The sequence below is a fragment of the Platalea leucorodia genome, assembly GCF_965183815.1.
Source record: "Platalea leucorodia genome assembly, chromosome: 1".
NCBI lineage: Eukaryota > Metazoa > Chordata > Aves > Pelecaniformes > Threskiornithidae > Platalea > Platalea leucorodia.
The window spans coordinates 26297922-26317537 of record NC_138823.1 but is presented as its reverse complement, the minus strand read 5'-3'; the positions used below and the strand labels follow the sequence as shown (position 1 = coordinate 26317537).

The 19616-nt window shown below is 43.1% G+C and overlaps 1 protein-coding gene across 1 annotated transcript in view; it reads left to right on the top strand.

The window, feature by feature from the left end:
- LOC309595194 (neural-cadherin-like) overlaps window positions 1-19616 on the top strand; it is a gene marked incomplete at its 3' end in the record, with an annotated part of 55408 nt that overhangs the window by 11955 nt on the left and 23837 nt on the right. The window contains exons 2-13 of the mRNA XM_082321828.1: window positions 2433-2627; window positions 3088-3313; window positions 4635-4839; window positions 5245-5356; window positions 9073-9322; window positions 10188-10330; window positions 10680-10852; window positions 11197-11365; window positions 12602-12772; window positions 16033-16205; window positions 16331-16498; window positions 17427-17676. Of these exons, the coding sequence (XP_082177954.1) occupies window positions 2498-2627; window positions 3088-3313; window positions 4635-4839; window positions 5245-5356; window positions 9073-9322; window positions 10188-10330; window positions 10680-10852; window positions 11197-11365; window positions 12602-12772; window positions 16033-16205; window positions 16331-16498; window positions 17427-17676 (2170 nt within the window). The 5' untranslated portion in view covers window positions 2433-2497. The remainder of the gene's footprint in view (window positions 1-2432; window positions 2628-3087; window positions 3314-4634; window positions 4840-5244; window positions 5357-9072; window positions 9323-10187; window positions 10331-10679; window positions 10853-11196; window positions 11366-12601; window positions 12773-16032; window positions 16206-16330; window positions 16499-17426; window positions 17677-19616) is intronic.

Here is a 19616-nt window from a genome sequence, read left to right as displayed (position 1 = left end):
AAGCTCTGGTTTAGGGCTGACATTTTGACATGGTGGTGGTTTTTACAGTTCTTACAGCAGGATTAGGACTCTGTTATTGATTGATATTTAATACTTGGATCGTTTACATGAGACAATATTAAGGAAAAAGCCATATAATTATTGAAATCATTCTCTAGGTTTCAATAAATGGGAAAAATGCTTGACTAGGTATTTGTCTCCGCAGAAATTAGGACTGCTTGAATTAGACCAATGAATGAACAGAAATAATTTTTAATGCCGTGTGCCTACAGGTTTTCATTCTGTTACTTGGCCTTAGTAAAATGACACTGTCTGTATCTGGGTTAATTAAGACGTGTGTTTCTCAGCCCTCCCTCTTGGCTATGGATAAAATACTGACCGCTACAGCTGCTCTTGTGAGCCACTTGCTTGTGCTGAGGGTTGTGCCTTGTGTTACACCGAGCAATACAGAGCAAAAAAATTCTTAGAGGAGCGTGTTTAACGGATGTTCCCATTTATGCAATGTCAGTACATTAGAAAACCAGAAACCATGTAATCTAAGAATTTCCTCTAGCTGAAGAAACCAAGTCTTAAATTATTTTAAATACTTTTTAAAATTCCACAAAACTTCAATGAAGTCTTTTCCCTCCTGGGAATGATTACGTCTGGTAAATTTGTCCAGTACATATTTTTACTGTGAGGTAAGGCTGCTTGTAAATACAGGTCTTGCATGTCAGTGGATGCTCCATCTGTGGGTAGTCTTTTATTTAGTATCGGATCCCTGATGTCTGCAGTTAAAATTTGTTTGGAATTTCTAGCTTACTTCTTGCCTTTGGTGCTGCTTTTGTCCATATGCTGCTGTCCTCTTCCATCCTATGTGAAATGTGGCCTTTCTGAAGGCAGAGATCAAGGGTTTCCTGTATGAGACATACGGACACCCGGGTGGGTGTTTCTTTTGAGAGTGGTGTAGCCCTTAACAGACCTGCAACCTCAGTGCAGTTTGTTGAAGTATGCAATCATATTGTATCAGGCAGACAACGTGCATTTCTCATGTGTACTTTTCTACTTCCCCCCCTTCCTACATTTAGGGTTTTTTTTTTTTTGTTTGAACTTATTTTATATATTCAATAATATATTCATTTTGATTTGAAGTCAAATCTCAAAGCCACCTATGGAACACAAATGTGCTTAGGAAAATTCCTTCAAGAAGCTCATGTGTACCTTTAGCATCTGTTAGCAAGTTGTTGTGAGTTCAAAAGGTTTGAATTTAGGTCTCCCAAGAGGTAAAAATACTGTGATTAAATCTCTATGGGTTCTTTGCAGTAGAAGGTTCCTTCTCTTTCTTCTCTGGTGACAGCCCTTTTGCGCGTCAGGAGTTCACCCCTTTTCTTGGGCTGACACTAGCGGTGGCACAGCCACCCCGGCAGCAGATCTGGGGTGATCCCAGGAGTTGTCCCACTGATGGTCAACCCTGCTACCTGAACGCCCTTGGACCGTGCTACCGGTCAGAGATCAGAGGGGATCTAGGTTAGATACTCAGTGTTGCGGGTCCTTCCAGGCTGCTCCCAAGTCTGACAGTCTGAGATTGGGCAGATGCAATCGTCTGCACCCGTTGTTTTAGGTATCAGAGTTCACTTCTTAGCCACAAAGCAATACAGGCACAGTCAACGTATGTGCCATTTTTCTCCAGGGATTCAGGTAGAGGTGCTTGTTCCTGTCCCCAGATCCTCCATGCCCAGCAGAGAGCAGTTTGTGTTGTGCTTCCCCTGCCAGTACGTAGGGCTTGCTCGCTCCCTGCAGCTGCTGGCTGACCTGCCCCTTCCCTTGCCTCTCCCTGCAGAAGCAAAGCCCGAGGCTTTGCCTTGGGGAGGGGTGTTCCGTTTCAAAGCCAGTGTTTTACTCCCCTAAGATGCAACCAGATGGGATGCTGGGGGCAGAAGGGGAAGGCACGTCTGCCTTTCCTTGCATATCCAGTGGTTTGAGAAAACTAAACAAATTAGTGTTGGAGCAGGAAGAATTTTAGGAAGTTTTGATTGCTTACCACTTCCACTGATTTTTAAGAGAAATATGTGAATAAGCTCTAAACCTGATTTGGTAGAACTGGCAACATTTATGCTGAATTTGTTGAAAATAAAAAGGCCAAATTTCATCCGAGTCTGGATAAGTACGCTCTTGAAACTGTGTCATGGCAAGTGGTGTAACTGACATAGTATTTAATATGCATATCTAATTAATTAAAAGCTGTTCTTGAAAGTATTTTTAATTAGTTGTTAACTGCACTTAATGCACATTGAGCTGCCAAAGTCTGTATCTGTACTGAATTTTTTGCGCATGTAATAGGCTGAATGTGATGGGCAATTCAGTTTGTTTACAGATACTAATGGATAAGATCTTAAACATTCCCGACTAAAGTTTGTGAACAAGCTGCCTAGAAATGCATGTTTCTTTTGCAGATAATGACTGGTACCTCTGCCACGTGACACTCCTTGCCCCAGAAGAGGAACTTCTGTCCTGGGGCATGTACCCATACCCCTACCTGGCACGTGTCGATCCAGACGCCCGAAAAGGCACTCTTGTCTACCAGCTTGTCGCTTATTACAGTAACAATGAAAACACCAGTGCTGGGATAACTTACACACTCATTGCAGGTAGGTCTATTCTGAAAAAAATGGTAAAATTCTGTTAAGTTGCAGATTTTTCTTAACAATTTCGCATTTTATCATTTCGTTGATAGATTTTTCCCTTGGGGAATCCTTAAAGATACAGCAAATACAGCAAATAGAAGCTGCAGGTACTTTAAGTAAGACAGTTATGTGGATGGAAATCTTTATTGCTGCCACTTTCTTTGCTTTACTTCTATTTTGAAATCAATTGCAGCCTTACCATTAGCTTAAGGCTCCATTTCTTGCCCATTCTTGTCTCTTTGACACTGCACTGGTCAACAGAGCATGGTGTGAGTAGAAAGATAAGGTGCACAACTGGAGAGGAAAAAAGTGCATGCAAGGACATAAGTAGATGATTTGAGGATTGCTTACCTTAAAATAGTGAAGATGCAAACGTTCTTGCTGTGGGGCATTTTTCAGACCGGCTTTGTGCATATATTGATAGGTGGTGAAGAGCGATTCCGAGTAGATAAGGATACTGGCGTTATCATGACGACTGGCTTGCCTTTGACGTGGAACAAGGAGTACATGGTTACTGTGGAAGCCACCAATGAGTACGGCAATAAAAGCCCCTACGCCTCCATTTCCATCCTGGTGGGCTCCCGACCTCCGCAGTTCACTAACATGTCCTACAGTGTGTTTGTCCCTGAAAATACTCCAGCAGGAGAAAAGTAAGTTGTACTTTGTTAGCTGAGCTCCCTCCCGGCAGTCTGAGAGGAACTTCACAGAGCGCAATAAAGTGAAATTTTTGTGTTGTTGCTTCTCAGGGCTATGCATATGTGTTTGGCTATTACTCTTTAAAAATAGTGTTGTGTTTTCTAAAAGAAACTATGCCTTTTCTGGTGTTTAAGAGTCTCCAGTGTGGCACATGGTGTAGTCTGGGATGCTGGAATTCTGCTGAAATTATTACTTTAATGCTCTTGGGGTCTTATTGCATTGCATCATGAATTAAAACTGCCAGACTCCTGGCTATGTATCTTCTGGAGCACTTCAGATATAAATGAGTGCTTGAAAAATACTGTCTTTTAATTAACCAGATTTGGAGTCGTTTGTATCCCATTCGAGTTGTATTTAAATTTTTAGAAAGGCAAGTCATTGCCAGACTCTTGAGATAACAACACCCGTGTGAAGCCCAAACAGATACAGCTAAGTCCCCAAGGGGCTCTGCCGTTGCGTGAAGAGTAGCTAAGCCACGCCACAGTGGGGAGATGCTGCCGAGCTGGCTCTGGTTTTATTGTCACTGTTCAGCTGCTTGAGAGCAGCACGGGCTTTTAAGGCACCAAGTAGCAGGTGGAGCAGTGCCATAGGGCCTTTAAAGGAGTAGGAAACCTCAAAATGAGCTGATGAAGTAGGAAGAACTGCTGGCGGTGTGCCACTTACTCCTTAAAAGAGACTGAATGAGGAGGAGGGAAATTTGTCTCCTTCCCAGGAGCTTTCACTGAGATGGGCTTGAAGTATATTGTCACACTGGCCAGAGACTGCTGTGAGAGATGGAGCTTCAAAGCATAAGTCACGGCAGGAAGGCAAACATTCATTTCGTGTCTTGCCAAGGCAGACAGCAGGGTCTGGAAAGGCCCTATGCTTTGCGGATTTCCCATCCATCTCTGAACCTGTCCCTTTTCTGAATATACGGCTTCAAAGAAAGTCTATAGTAGCTCAGCTATCTCTGTAACTGAAGCTAAACCAGTAACTGCTGTCAAGTATTTGGAAGGGTACAGAAGGGAAGAAAAAGATGTTCTCATGTTAGTAGGGGCTTGAAATAGGTTGTTATCCCAGCCCTGCTATGTCAGAGGATCAGTTTGGTGAGACAAGAGAGGGTAGGTGGGCTCCCTGTAGCACGGTGATTTCCAGTCTGAATACAAAGCTGACCCCAGCATTGACAGAGTGAGCAATTCACCTTTCGTCACCCTCATCTTCCTCTTCTAGGTGTTCAGGAGACAGCTTTTGTTGTTGTTGTTTTGAAGCAAAGGGTTATTCTCTCGTTCTTTACAGAGTAGCAGTTGTTGAGGCTGTTTCTTTCCAGAGCCAGCCTCTTTCGTACACTCTGCTGACAAACCCCAGTGGGCTTTTCAGGGTGAGGCAGGAGAGCGGAGAGCTCAGCCTGACCCACCCCGTGGACTATGAGAGCGAGCACCACCTCTATCACCTCTTACTGAAAGCCATGGAAGTTGAGAGCACCCTTAGCAGCGTGACTGAGGTACGTGGATCACTTCGCTTCCTACCCACTGTCACTGCAATCTTCGTTACCTCGTTAGCAGGAGCAGTTGCACACAGGGATAGCCTAGAAAACTCATGAAGATGCTCAGGAGGGAGGAGGCCTTATGGTGCAGGCAGAAGGCTGGGCTCTGATCTGGGCTTAGATCTAGGCTCTGCAAAATACCTCTTGTTATTTCTCTTTGGCTTTGCCTCCTATCTGCTTGGAAGTGGAGGAGATAATACTTCTCTGTGTTACAGGAGTAATGTGAGAAAAAGTTTAGCATCAGAGGCGTGAGGACAGAAGAGCAGCAAAAGCAATGACTGCCCAGGCAGTGTCCAGAACAAGGTGCCTGTTTTCCTAAGTGTAGAAACGAAAATCTCTTCTCAACATCTCTTTTTGTCTTAGGTCATGGTCCATATCACCGATGAAAATGACTGTTCTCCCGAATTCCAGCACTCCATTTACAGCAGAGACAACATTCCCGAAATCATTCCTGTCGGCACGTCTCTACTGCAAGGTGAGGACCATCCCGGTACCTTCCGTTTTAGTCTTGCCGCGGACCTGCTAGTCTGTGTTACGTGTTCGTGTTCTCACCGTGAGGAAGTGCTGTCTCTTCCGCAGCGAGCACTGCCTTTGTATGATGTGGATGGTGGCCTTCCTGGAGAGCTGTAGATGGCTTTTAGGTGTCCTGAAAGTAGCGTTGTGAGTGTCTTCAGATGAGGACCACTGTGCTGTGTCACACAGCTGTGCCCAAGGAGCAGTGAAGGCAGCGGACAGGCAGTCACTTAGTGGATTGCCATAGCTTGTTTCCGTCAAATCTTGTGGTTGTCTTTTAACTCAGCTTGCTCATCTTTTTGTGTCCTGGAAGCAGCTGCAACTAGTTTCTCTTTTCTTAACGTGTTAAGAAAAAGAAAGAGTTTTTTAAATGGGCAGTTTTATCAAATAGGTATTAATGCTGTATAATTGACTTACAAAATGTTAAAGGAGAAACCTTTGGAAAGCCTGTAAACTTTTATATTTATGGTTGTGGCTTACCAGTTATCATTCCAAGTTCGTTGTGTTTAACATGGCCACATATCACTCGCACATAAACCCTGAGTGCAGAGATGACATTTTTAGAGGCTAGAATAGTATTCTGTTGAAAGATTAGAGCTGTTGGAAATAATTTTAAGCCTCAAGTTCCAACCAAAACTTCAAGGTCACTCTTGAAATTCCGTGGTTGCACAAAGAAGGAGTGAACTTGGATGATGCTGCATGTCTTGTCTCAGTCTTCAGAGCCCAACAGACAAGGAACAAAAGTCCACTCTCCAACCTGTTTTACTCATGTCAATTAAATGCCTTCAAAGATGTCTCGAGATCTGATGTAGTCTGTCATGATGTGATACATGCCACAGGTGTGTTCTGCCTAAAACTGAGGGAACGCTTACAGGCTCGCAGTCAATATTCAAACTGAAAGTAGGGGCAGGTACCGGGGTAGTAACGGGAACACGGGCTGAGACCTCAGGCGGGTTATGAACTGTGTGAGAAATGCGTAAGTGCCAAGGCAAGACTTAGCAAAAATTCACATGTCTAAACTGTGTCTTTTGAAGACAATGATGTAAATTTCCTGAATTTGAAGCTGAACATGTGCAGGTTGTAGTGGTGATAAGAAGCTTAGCTTCCCTTGCATAGCCACATGCTGATAAGAGAGCTGCAGGGACTGCTTTCTCTACACAGTTACCAAGAGAGTTCAGAGCTTGCCGTAGCTCGTTTTTTGGTTTAATGGTTCTTGGGAAGAAATAAATTGATTGGAATGATCAACTCCTGAAATTCCTAAGCACGTGATTTTCCTTAAAGAGAGGTATGCTGTTCTCTCTGGGAGAGTTGTAAAGCTGATCAAAAGTCACCCAGTTGTGAGGAAAAAACGCGTGCCCCATGTCCAAAGCAAGCAGAATGGCAGAATGGCAAAGCTGTGCAATTGCATCCTGTTTGGTTGTCTTGCCATACAGGGCACATTTCAAGAGAAAGAGCCTTTTTAGAGCAGAAAATGCGAGGTGGAAATATAGTGCCGGTCAGTGAAAATGGGTGGGTGAAAAATCACTTGGTGTTGAAGGGCTGAGCAGCGTTGGTAGTGGCTGCAGGGAAGCTGTATGTGCAGTCACCTGTGCCCTGTGCTGGATGAGTGCTGTGCCACTAACTCTGACTGCCAAAGCAAGTATCATCTCAGGGGAAAAAAAAAAAATAAAGGCAGCTCTTAACCTGGGCTATAGTTCCTTGAGGGGTGGGATGTTGCAACCTCAGAATGTCCCACAAACAAAAATAAATGCAAATTCGAGACAGCCTTTGCCATTCTGCGGCTGACTGGGTTGCTGTCGATGACAGTGAAAAAGACAGTGTGATATATGCCATTTGTTAAAACTGTAGATGATGTAAGTGTAGGTTTTAGTTGTCAACCATTTATATTTTAACACACTCAAAGTCTGGCTTGTATCATGTTTGTAGTGCTGATGCTACCCCTAGCTGAGTCAGTCTACTTAATCATTATGGGCAGATTTATGCTCACTGCATGTGCTTTAAGATGTCTGGATGCAAACAAGCTATGATCTGAACAGCATGGAGGGATGCTCTCAGCAGGGATTAGTGTACTCCTTTGGCTGCACCACTGTGCCAGCAGAGCAAGGCTTAGAGTTGTAGCTGGCAACTTCGTGCTAACATACTAGGCTTTGAGCTGGAGTTAGCTTGCACTAAGCTTAGACCATGGGTAGAGCTAGCACAGACCTGTTTGTAGTTGCTATATGATCCTCGAAACACCTTTGCAATGCAGATCAGTTTGCAGGATGGAATGAAATAGAAAGGGCATGGAATTCCCAGTTGCTATTGGGAAGTAAGGCATGTCTTTGTCATATACAGGCAAGCGTCACGTTCCCTACTTGCCAGAAATATCTGGGGGAAAAAAAGTATGATCATTAAGCACATAAAATGTATTTTTGTGAATGGCCACAATATCTTGGTAATGACTCTTCAGATTAAATCAGAACTTTTCAAATCAAATATGTTTTCACTTTCTGCATATCTTTCCAAAACCAATACTTGACCACTAAATTTAACAGTTTTAAGTCACTTTCATTTCAGTCTTTCTAGAGTTTTTGCTATATGTAGGTTTTCAGTACAGCAAGAGAGTGATAAACTCTAAAGCCCTTGCTTTTGTAGTGTGTAACACACCCAAACATTTATTCACAGTAGGATTTGGAGAGATGTTAAACAAAATGTTACAACCACCCTAAATGACCTTTTAAACCAAGATGAGTAACCTTCCATAGGAGACGTAGTTGAGTTTTTTGCAACTAAGTAGCACAGCATTTCAGTGTGCTTTTTGAAATCTTTCTCTTCCCCTTTGAGGGGAATTAACCCCTTTGAGTTAATATTCTGATAGTGATGGGTCCTTGCTCCTTCATCTTATTTTTGGATGACACTGTAGCTGCCTGCCAGGGTGTCCACGCACTGCAATAACTCTGCTGCTTCCAAAAGGCTGCGTGATACCGCTATGGCTGCATCTGCACCCTCCTGGTAAAATAAGGAGTTTGTTTAACACCAGTGTGGGTATGAGTGCAAGCCTCATTGTTTGGCTAGAAAAATGGCAGGGTAATTAAAGAGGTAGGCTTCTGCTCTTAAAAATCACTTTTGATACTACATTGTGAGCTCTAGCTCTTTGTTCTGCTGATTTGCTGCTTCTGAGCAGATGGGACACCCAATGTACTGAATAAACACTTGCTGGGGAGGAATGTTTAATCACTTTTTGTACCTTGAAGCACTAGGTAATTAAAAAGTACTTTAGCTATAACATAGCTGGGAGCTAATTAAATTTGAACAGCATCCCTGGAGAGAGTGAGGACACAGTTTATGACTGATAATGTTCTACCAACATGCATATTGATTGTGTGGTAATTACCAGTGTTGACTGCTATTTGTACAAGGCATGTTGTATAGTATTGGGATCACGGCTGTCTTGCAAACCTGCCTTGCTGTGATCACTCAGGCTGGGCTGGAGGAGGGGAAGAGTTGTTTTGCTTTTTTACTCCCAGCCTCCTGCTGAGTTCCCAGACTCTTACCACAAAAATAAAGCTTTTATGGATAAAACAGATTTAGGTGACATTTGTTCTCTAAAAAAAAGTATCTGAAGTTTACTTGGTAGGAAATAGCATAACCAAACCTCTTTTGCAGCATGACCATTCTGTTAAATGTGTTCTCTAATAGTGCTTGCAACAGACTGCGACTCTGGCTCCAACTCTGAGATCACTTACTTCATCCAGAGCACTGATTTTTCCATCACGCGTCACGGGGTCATCAATTCTAACCAGAGGCTGAACTTTGAGCGAGCAAACCATATGTATGAGTTTGTGGTGATAGCTGTCGATAAAGGACATCCCCCTCGGACAGGGACGGCATCTGTGCGGATTCGAATGGCCAACGTGAATGATGAGGCTCCTGTCTTCTCCCAGCCCGTGTAAGCCAGCTTGAACACCTGCTTTGGTTTTCACAGATGCTATTCGTATGTGTAACCTTAATAACACTCAGCTATATGGTAGCTTCTTGTTTTGTGCAACTATAGTACCAGTGAAATCGAGGGGTAATTTGTATGAAGAAAGGCTTTACAAATTGGCCTTTCATTTCTAGATTGTATCAAAAAGATACACCAGCTGTGATACCAGCATATTGACTTTATATTTAGAGAGAGAAAATAGAATGAGTAAAAGACCGAACTAGGTCTCAAAGTGATTGTCTGTGTATAAATATATGACAGATAAAAAGGGTAGTTAGCAAACATTAAAACTTAATTTTATCATCAGCAGATTGTATTATAAGCTAATTTCATGAAGCCCTGAATGAATATAATTTCTATTTTTTGCGCAAGTATGGACATGTTTTAAATACAAAACGTACATACATTTATTTACAAAATGAAATACTGTTTTGTATTCATCTCTGTAGTATCTGATGCTTTACATTAGTATATAGGGACATAAGAAACACTGTATGGCAGTCCATACTAGTCCTTTTTCTCATCTTTAGGAGACAAGTGATCCTAGTTTGCAATGCAGTGTAGTGTGGTACATATTGATATCTTCCAAAAGATCCTTGGAAATTACGTATACCAAAAATGCAAGGTTACAATCCTAAAATACATACCCTATGCCAAAGAAAGACGATCAAAGTCTCGTCTTAAACTGATTAAGGATTCCATGATCGCATGCCCAAAGCTTAAAAAAAAATTACATTCATAATGAATTTAAAATCCTTGGCTGATGGTTAACATGGTGATGGTTATTCTGATACTGAATGTGCTGCCATTGCTCCCTTATGTGCATCAGTTACAGAACTTTCCTTTCGGAAGATGCTGGTCCCAGCACCCTAGTGGCTACTGTTCGGGCAAAGGACCCTGATGGAGATGGGCTGCTATATCTAATTACAGGAGGCAATGAGGAGGGCAACTTTGAACTGGATAGTCAGAAAGGTAAGGAAAGAGGTTTTAGAACAGTTATTTACTGTCTAATGTGTATTGACTCTCCGTCACCTCTGTGTCAAAAATCATGAGAAAGCACCATATTTATATAATCTGCAAATGGGGATGTTTGTATCAATGAGAATTAGCTCTTTGATACAATGGCCTTTCTCCAAATATCAGTCAAAACTTAGGATCCTGGTCCAAGGACTGTGCAGTCTAAGATGACTGATTCCTATGCTTTACAACCAAAATACAAACTGAACCAACAATACAGTGGCAGAGAAATGTGATGCTCACTTGATTGTGTTTGTTTGTTTACACGGTAAAATAAAATGGCACTTTATGCTTCCAAATTTAGGTATCATTAAACTCCGCAGAAACCCACCGCCCAACCTGAAAGGGCCACAATACACGCTGAACATCACTGCGATAGATGACAATGCCTCCGGGGGACCCACCCCTCTCAGCAGTTTTGCTGAGGTTATTGTAGGAGTTAACGACATTAATAACAACAAGCCTGTCTTCAGAGAGGTAAGATGTCTTTCTGCAGATATTCTTTTCCCATCCATAACTGGGGTTATAGACTCCTCTTGGCTACTGGTGGTTGCCGGCAGGCTGAAGGGACTGTGTTTGCAGAGCAGAATGAATCTGTAAGTGAACATGCAGCCAGCTTTCTTCATACTTAAAGTGTAAAGTCTTCCTTCTCCTTTTTTCCTTCCACTCCCTTAAGGCTTGATTTCTTTGTGAGTATAAATAATAGAAGTGATTTTCTTCTTAGTTCTTCTCAGATGTGCTGGAAAAAACATCGGCACTGTGCAGCAAATTCATGTGGCTCTGTGTAATATACAGGGTTGGATGTTTGGGTGTGTTTTTAGTGCACTTACTACAGCGGCAGCACCTGGGTTCTGGAGAATCAGCCTCCAGGCACGTATGTGCTACAGGTAGAAGCCTACGATGCAGACCTCGGTGTCAACGGAGAGGTGAAGTATGGGCTCATGCACCGAGATGGAGCTTCTCTAGGCTTCAGCATTGACCCAGACACAGGTCAGTAGCTTTCAGGTTACTGAGATAAAGTGAAAATGTATTGTAATGACAGTGCCACTGTATGAGTGTGTCCATGTGGGCTCATGCTTTAACAGTGTAACTGCAGGGTTAGCTGTAACAGCTTATAGAATAAACACTGAAAAAAGTTCAGAGTATATGGATAGCCGTGCACATAGGTTAAATTAAGGTTATAGTGATTTAAATGACAAATTAAATAGGGAAACAAACCCCATTTCAATAAGAAGGTAAAAAGCTATTCTGTATCAGTTATCTTCCTATTGGATCAAGCGTAGCTATAAAAATAGCGAGTGACTCTAACAGCTTGAGTTTGTTCTTCCCTTCAATGTGGCCACAGTTTATTTCTCATCTCATGCACAAATAGGAGGTCCAGTGCAGTGCGTATAGAGTCAAAACCCTCGTACCAGAACAGGGCAGTGACAGACAGTCTTGATGCATTTCAGATGAAGAAGTTATAAAACTTGTTGATGTTTCTATAGTCAAAACAGTAAAATGGGGTATTTGCATGTCCAGGACTGTGCAGAAGACTGGAAGGGCCTACAACAGAGCAGCAGAATCCTGGTCCCTAGCATAGTAGAGACATAGGTCTGGAAGTGGCCTCAAGAAAGCCAGTTTAAAGTCTTCCAACCAGAAGAAAAGAGCTGAGACAGGGAGAGACTTGATTAGTAGAGGGGAAAAACTGAAGATTTGGAGAAATTTGTTTGATTTATTAACTGAGCTACATGATTCTACTCAATTTTAATCTGTTCAATGAGGCAGCCTCCAGCTCCTGTATTAGACATGACTTTGGCTACATCACTTCTGCTTTCTGTGGCATGACTCTTCCCCAAAGTAATAATGAGCTGCCTTTGAAATATTCGGTTACTTGGACTATCACTGGAGTAAACCTAAGAGAGGCCTCGCGACAAGGAGGAGAAAGTCCTTCTGTGCTCCACAAGGAGTGAGATAACAAGGCACTTGGACTGAAGCTCCTCATCAGGGCAGCAAGAGAGAAAGCTGTTGGCTGCTGGCAGCATGTGACATGTGGGGAAGGCAGAGGCAGGGGAATTGGAGCTGGTCTTGTCCAAGGCACGTTTTGCAGGGTTGGTGTGGATTAAGTTTGACGGTTGCACTGCATGCAGTCAGAGCTTCCTCTTGTGCAGGAGATGTGCAGGTCCCTTTCTGCAAATTCAGTCCCAAGGCTGTGACACGCAGAACAGGAGGTGTCTGTGTTCCCAGGAATCATCACAACCACGCAGAGTTTTGACCGGGAGAAGCAGAGGGAGTATACGCTGTCTGTTACTGCTACCGACCAGGCACAGGAACCGCTGATCGGCGTGTGTCAGATCACTGTCCTTATTGCTGACGTCAATGACAACGATCCCAAGTTTGAGAACAGCCGCTATCAGTGTGAGTGTTTCTTCACTACATGTCCCAGTACTGCAACGTGAACCTGGTTAGTAGTGCCTTATAACAGTGGTCAGTTTTTTAGGTGACCAGTCTACCTTTGCTGCCCACTAAGCCAGTTACCGCTTAACCCATCATCACTGGAAATATGCAGAATTGATCAGTCCTCTTTATTCATTGCGATACTCTTGAAAACATTGACAGTCTTCGCTCCTACAGATCAGGCAGATCCCTTCTCTTTGCGGCTTTCCCCTGCCCAGTTTTTCTGTGCACTGAATTTTTATTCTATGTCCCAAAACGAAACATGACATCCTAGCTGGGAATTCATCAACCCTGACTAGAAGAGCAATCGTCATCTGTGTCTCTTTAATACAGCACCCCTGTTCTAATAGGCTGGAGTGGTATTTATCTCTTGTCAAACAGCCCGAAATCCTTGGCTTCTAGCCTGCATTTGGCTGGGAGCCCCGATGCTTCCTGTAACTGTGCTACTGAGCTAGCTTTTCCCGTTTGCCCTGGTGCCATTCCCTTTTTCATCCCCACATGACGTGCTTTTCACCAGTCTTTAATTTAACTTGATGCTTCTCCAGTAGAATCCTGCACTTCAGTACACTTGGACCCTCTACATTTGATGTCACCCACAAATGACGAGCATACTCCCTAGTTGCTGGACTAGAACAGGCCCGTCCTTGCATAATTGCCTCAAAATGGCAAAAGATGGTTGATGATGCATGTGACAGCAACTCAATTTTGGACACGTTTTGCCAGTTCTATGGAAATGTCATGTAGGGCAAAGCAGTGACCAGTGCCTTATTAAAATGAAAATGGCTCATAAATAAGTCATCTTTAGCATCACAGAGGCCAGCATTTTAGCAGGAGTCAAAAAGAGGTTGGATGCTTGCACAGCAGGATTTTAACAAGGAGGAGAAGAGACCTGCTAGGAAATAGTCTAAATATACATCCACACTTCAGAGTTATCTTATAGTGACTAACTCCAAGTGCCAAATTGGGTAAGATGTGCAGATTGGGAATAGCTGTTTCTACATTCCTACCAGTGGTTTCTCCAAACGTGGCCAAAGGAGTGCTGAGAAATCAGGTGGGAGTGATCTCACCGGAGAGAAATATTTTCAGACAGAGCAGAGAAGTCCTTGAGGTAAAGGTCATGTTTGTGCAAAGATGAACCTTTCTACTCTACCTTCAAACATGTCCTTCAGGTGAAACTGCCCAGGATTATTATTTTTAAAAGTAGTGAAGATGAGCGGTTGCATTTGGTAAAGAAGTGACTTCGGCACTTCTGAGGAACCGGGCAGATTTTTTTCTTTTTTCATGAACACAGGGTTCCAACAAAGGTCCTGAAGCAAAGGCAGCCCTTTGGGATGGGGAAACTGCAGATAATGAGGTCACTTTATGCATAGCACTTTTCCAGCATCTATACATAAGTAATCAATGCTTGTACGTCACAGAATTAAAAATAGCTTCTTCTCTAACAAGATCAAATGCCATTAGTCAGGTTTCTATTCTTCCTGGAAACTGCTGGTCCTTTATTCCTCTGCAGTAGGATGTTGGTCAAATCCCTGACTTAAGCCATGCATGTTATCATCTGCCTGCAAAACAGGCATCAAAGAAATGCTTAACTCCATGCAGTAGGGATGGTATAGTAAGTGTTAGAGTTATGCCAGCAGCAAGCAGAAGTACATGAAATGAGAGAGTACGGCCCTTCCAGGTAATTTTGTATTTTTTCTTACAATGTGATTTAACAGGATTTGACTATAAAAGCATAAATTTAAACACAAAAAAGGATATTTTACAGTGTTTCTTAGCAATAAATTCCATTCTCATTAATCTATTTTAGTGACAGTAAATCTCTTTTGAGAGTAGCTTTGGCTGTTACTGACATAGCAGGGACATGAATCCTAGGCCAATTACATGTCCTGGGGGATGAGGGCAGCTAGTTAAAGCTCAAATTGTTGTTCATGGAGCAAGTGGTTGTGGTGGTTTAAGGTTTTGCTGCCACAGAGTGTAGATATTGAGGGAGAGAACCAAAACAGAAAACACAACCACTCCACTTCATAAATAGTATGCAATTCTGATTGTCCCACCTTGAAAATGCTAAAGGAGACACATACAAGGGAAATCAACAATATGAAACAGTTTCTGAACAAGAAGTGATTAAATAGACTGGGTTGTCTAAACCTAACTGTGACAGCCTTCCCACTGCCAGGGCCATTTCAATACACTGAGCTGATGGAGCCTCAGTGCATGGAAATGGCTCAAAAACACGATCAGGCAAGCACACGTGGCTACTTGGAGGACGAATTGGGACTGGATGGCTAAAGATGGAGGGAAGAGCAGGACCAAGGTCAGATCAGAGCAAACTAAAGACTGGGGTGTGGAAGAGAGTCAGCTGGCAGGGATGCAATAGCTTCATATAAAATTGTGCCTCACAGAGAGAAGGAGAGTAGGAAATGACCGCTCGCAATTTCCCATCATTTTGTTGGTGTCCCGGCCAGGAATCAGGCTTTAGGAAGACAAAGTGACTTACTCTTCTGTGCAGCTGGTACTTCAACTGTGTGACTCTTTGCCACCAGATTTTTAGATGATCATTATAAAAGCGGGTTCAAAGAAGGATTGGTCTGTCTAGGACTACGGGCATAAAGACACAACCTCTGTCTCAGGTGAATTGCTGGGAACAGGGAGTGAGACCTAAGGAAAGGGGCATGTATAAAATGATCATTTTCCTTGCCCTGGGCAGCTTCTCCAAAACACTGGGGTGTTGGGGGCATCTTCACTATGACCCGAGTTCTTCATGCTTTGTGATGACCTACTGCCTCCCGCTGGCGATGCTGCCGCCACCACTCACATTCAGGGTTAATTCAGTTCACACAGAATTCCTTTTGATGCCAGCCTGCTTTTATCAGCAGCTGAGCCCAGCAGCCTGGGCTGTGATCTGAAGCAGCTGGCGTGCGGGTGGCTGCAGGGTTTGCCAGCGCCGCCGTGGAGAGGCACAAGCGCTGGCAGTGGCGTAGTCAGTAAACCTGCTTCACCAGCAGCTCGCTTAACAGCCCAGCGTGTCAGGGGAAAGGGAAGGGGAAGGTAAAAGAGGACTATAGACACTCTGTTAGTGATGATACTTTATAAGCTGCCTCATTACAGAAACATGTAATCTCCCATGAAGGGGACTATGAGGTTTTACAGGGGTATTTCAATTATGCACAGCCTGGTAAACCAGAGCAAGACCTGCTGACAATACCTTTGTCTTTTCAAAGACTTCCTCAGCGAAGACACGCCAGTGGGGATGAGTTTCCTCCGTGTTGCAGCTCATGACAGCGACCAAGGTGTGAATGCTGCTGTCACATACTCAATGTTAGAGCATCAACTGGAATACTTCCAGATCAACCCCAGCACGGGCTGGGTATATGTGAACCGTCTGCTATCCAAGGTAATGCGACTCTGCTTGGAAGAAAGCAGGCTACGACCCCTCAAATCCACTGTAGAGGGTTAATTGCAATCTCTTGATTTGTACAAAATGGTTTGCAAATATCCTCAATCTTCTTCATTTCATAGACAACGCGCATTAGTTGCTATATTGTAGCGACAGATGGAGGGAACAGAAGCAGCACTGTGGAGCTGACGGTAACTGTCACTAATGCACTCAGCCAGCCGCCCCAGTGGGAGCAGAGCAGATACTGGGTAACCATCCCCGAAAACACCACTCGTGACACCAAGATAGTGGTATGTTAAAAGTGCAATTACTCCCCTCCCTCTTCATTTCATTTCAGCTTCTTCCTCTGTTGTGCTCTGTCTCCATGTCAAAGTACGTGGATGCCCACTCTGCAACCTTACTGCATTGCGCTGTTTCCTTATCAGCCTTCGCAGCTGCGTACCCTGCTAGTGTTTGTCAGGAGTACCTGTTGCAGCATAGGCTGGCATTTCAGCTGGCAGCAGTTTTCCCAGTGACTTCTTACACCAGCAGCTGTTAGGGTGTGCTCCTGCAGAAGCAAGACCCGTGCCCTGCCTCTGTGGGAAATCCTGGAGTGCTCCCACCAAGGGCCAGCTCCTCACTCCTCCATCCTCAGCGGACTGTGCTGCCTGCCTGCATCTGTCCTATAGCTTTTCTCAGTTTAGCACTACAGCATGGCACAGCTGTAGTTTGCTTTGGGCTCTTCTAACCCAAACCAATTCCTTTTTAACCTGTACAGACTTATTCTTTAAGGATAGCCTCTTCTGTAAATTGCCAGATAATTCCCGCCTTCCTCCTCCTGCATGTAATATCCAAGTACTTGCAAACAATTTAGGTTTTGTCTGTATCTTGCCTGGTAAGATGTACCACTCAGTGGAGAAATGATCTCTTTTTGGATTGCTTTTGTTTTGGAAGGAGGAGAGAGGAGGGATTTGCCTTAGCCAGTGATGCAGTTCTTGCTTGGCACATTTACAGGCAGGTAAATGTACTGCTGATTAAAAAGACCTGCATCAAACCTAAATGTTGTAAAATGAAACTCAGCTCTGTAAACTGTTTCTCTTTTGTCTGTTATCCAAGTCATACAGGCACGTATGTTCTTGGAGAACATACATGCATGTATGTTCTTGCCATCAAACTGAACATTTGACACTTGCAACCCCATGCTTCATGAATATATGTGGTGGCTCTTTTCTTCTTCAGACCATCAAAGCCACATCCCCTCTTGGTGATCCCAGGGTTACCTATAATCTGGAGGAGGGTCAAGTTCCAGAGACTAACATGCCAGTTCGTTTCTATCTGAAGCCAAACAGAGCTGATGGATCTGCTTCTCTTCTAGTCGCTGAACCACTTGACTTTGAGACAACTAAGTTTTTCACCCTGACAATCCGGGCGCAAAACGTAGCAATGACCCCTTTAGCTTCCTTTACCACTGTTTGTGTGAACGTAACAGGTAAGCTTTGCTGCTGTTAGAACAGCTCAATGTTCATGTTATTTTTAGTGTAACTCCAAGAATTAAGGTAACGTCTGCGAAATGCCAGGCCACCCAAGAGTGCTTTGTACGTTTCTATACTGTAGAACGAAGTTGTGCAGTCGTTATAAAGGTCTGTTTGAGACAATTTCTAAGTGCAACTATAAAACGTGAAAATGTGATAATGCAAAAATGGGCCGTGTGAATGTTTATGCAACACTAGTGCCTGCTTTTATAAGTGTAATTGCAAAGATTTTCTTTTGATAGGAGGAAAAATCTCGTAAATGTCCCCAAGCCATTGAAAGGAGATGAGTATTACTAGAAATGTTCTGTGCTGTGGAAAGAGAAACAGCTCAGATATCAAACAGATACCCAAACAGTTTAGGAATTGTTGTTACATTCAGAATTTTCTATCTAATGTTGAGGTTAAAACTGTAGAAATAAAAAAGCAAGGGTCCTGACAATAGGTACAGCTTTCAAAGATTTGATCCAACCCTCCTTATAGTGGGATCTTTTTGTAAGGCTCTACTATAGATCCACATGAAACTAGAAATCTGATTTTAATCCCTGCTCTTGGAAGCATTAGTGGAGTTACTTTTGATATGTGGTCATTTAGATGAAAATATGAATAAGTGAAGTCTCCAGCCAAAACATTTGTCTCGCTCACCACCATGGAAATGAGACACCTAAGTGGTAATTTGAACGGGAATTCAACTTCCCTGCTTCACTTTATCACAGCATTGTCCTGTCTTCCACAGTCCACCAATGCAAAAACCCTCAGGGTTTGTGGAGAGTGCTTCAAGTCAGGGTCTGAGCCTCATTGTAGATTATGGACCCTATCCCAAAAGATTTTTCCTATAGTGCAGTTATTGGTATCAGAATTTGGCAGAAACTTCAATTTGCTCACAAACAAAAATCCTTTTTCAATAACTTAGTATTTCATATGAAAAAAAGGTTTACACACACATGTATGCATTAGTGGGAGAAAAAAGCAAATTAAACACCTTTAAGACAGAAATAACCACCAGAAAGTTTCATATGCAGAATTGTCCTTTATTTATACACAAGCATACAGAAAAAGAAGTCTTTCATAGCATGTTATTTTCCTTTCCTTACTCAGTGAATTTGCTGAAACTTACCTCTAACAAGACATATTCTTTTCTATAAGATATGAAAAAAAAAGCCTGCTAGAAAACAGGTTTTCACACATAATTATGCATATAAGGCAGAAATAAAATTGAGATTTACAGGAGCCCACACTGACAACTTAAAAAAAAGTAATTTAAGGCATTGGTCCTAATGTCTTAAATAGTTGTCCAAATAGTTGTGTGTCAGAATCAATGGAGTCACGTGGCAGTAGTAAAACTAAATGTGTGCTTCAGGGTTTGCAGAATGAGATATTAAGAATTTTGTCTGCTCTCCATAAAGACAGATGGATCCGAGGAACTGTCATTACAGCTCCTCTGTTTCGGCAGTGTGCCGCAACGCAGGAAAATGACTTTCTTAAAATGTGGCTGTTAAACTGTGATAAGTGCAAAAAGATGTAGGGGACTATGCAGCATTTCTGAGTTCAGCCGTCTTACAGACGAAGAGGAGCGCTGGACTGATTTGTCATGTGTTGAGCAGGAGGATGTAATTCCAGAGCAGTTTAAATGGATCCGAGTCAGTGCTGCCGTAGTTCTCCGGCCTGTCCTTTGAGCTCACCTGGTCCTACACAGCAGTTTTAGGGAGAACACATGTCAGAAACTGGCCCTTCAAAACACTGGACATACTTTTTCCAGTTTAGGTCTCTGCAGGGGTCAGGCAAGGAAGACAAGCCAGACCAGCACTGATATAAGCTCGATGTGGCTTTGCCTTGTGCCTAATCTGACCTGACTGCAGACGGCCGCCACCAGGGCAGCCCTTCCTTTCCTTCACCTGCA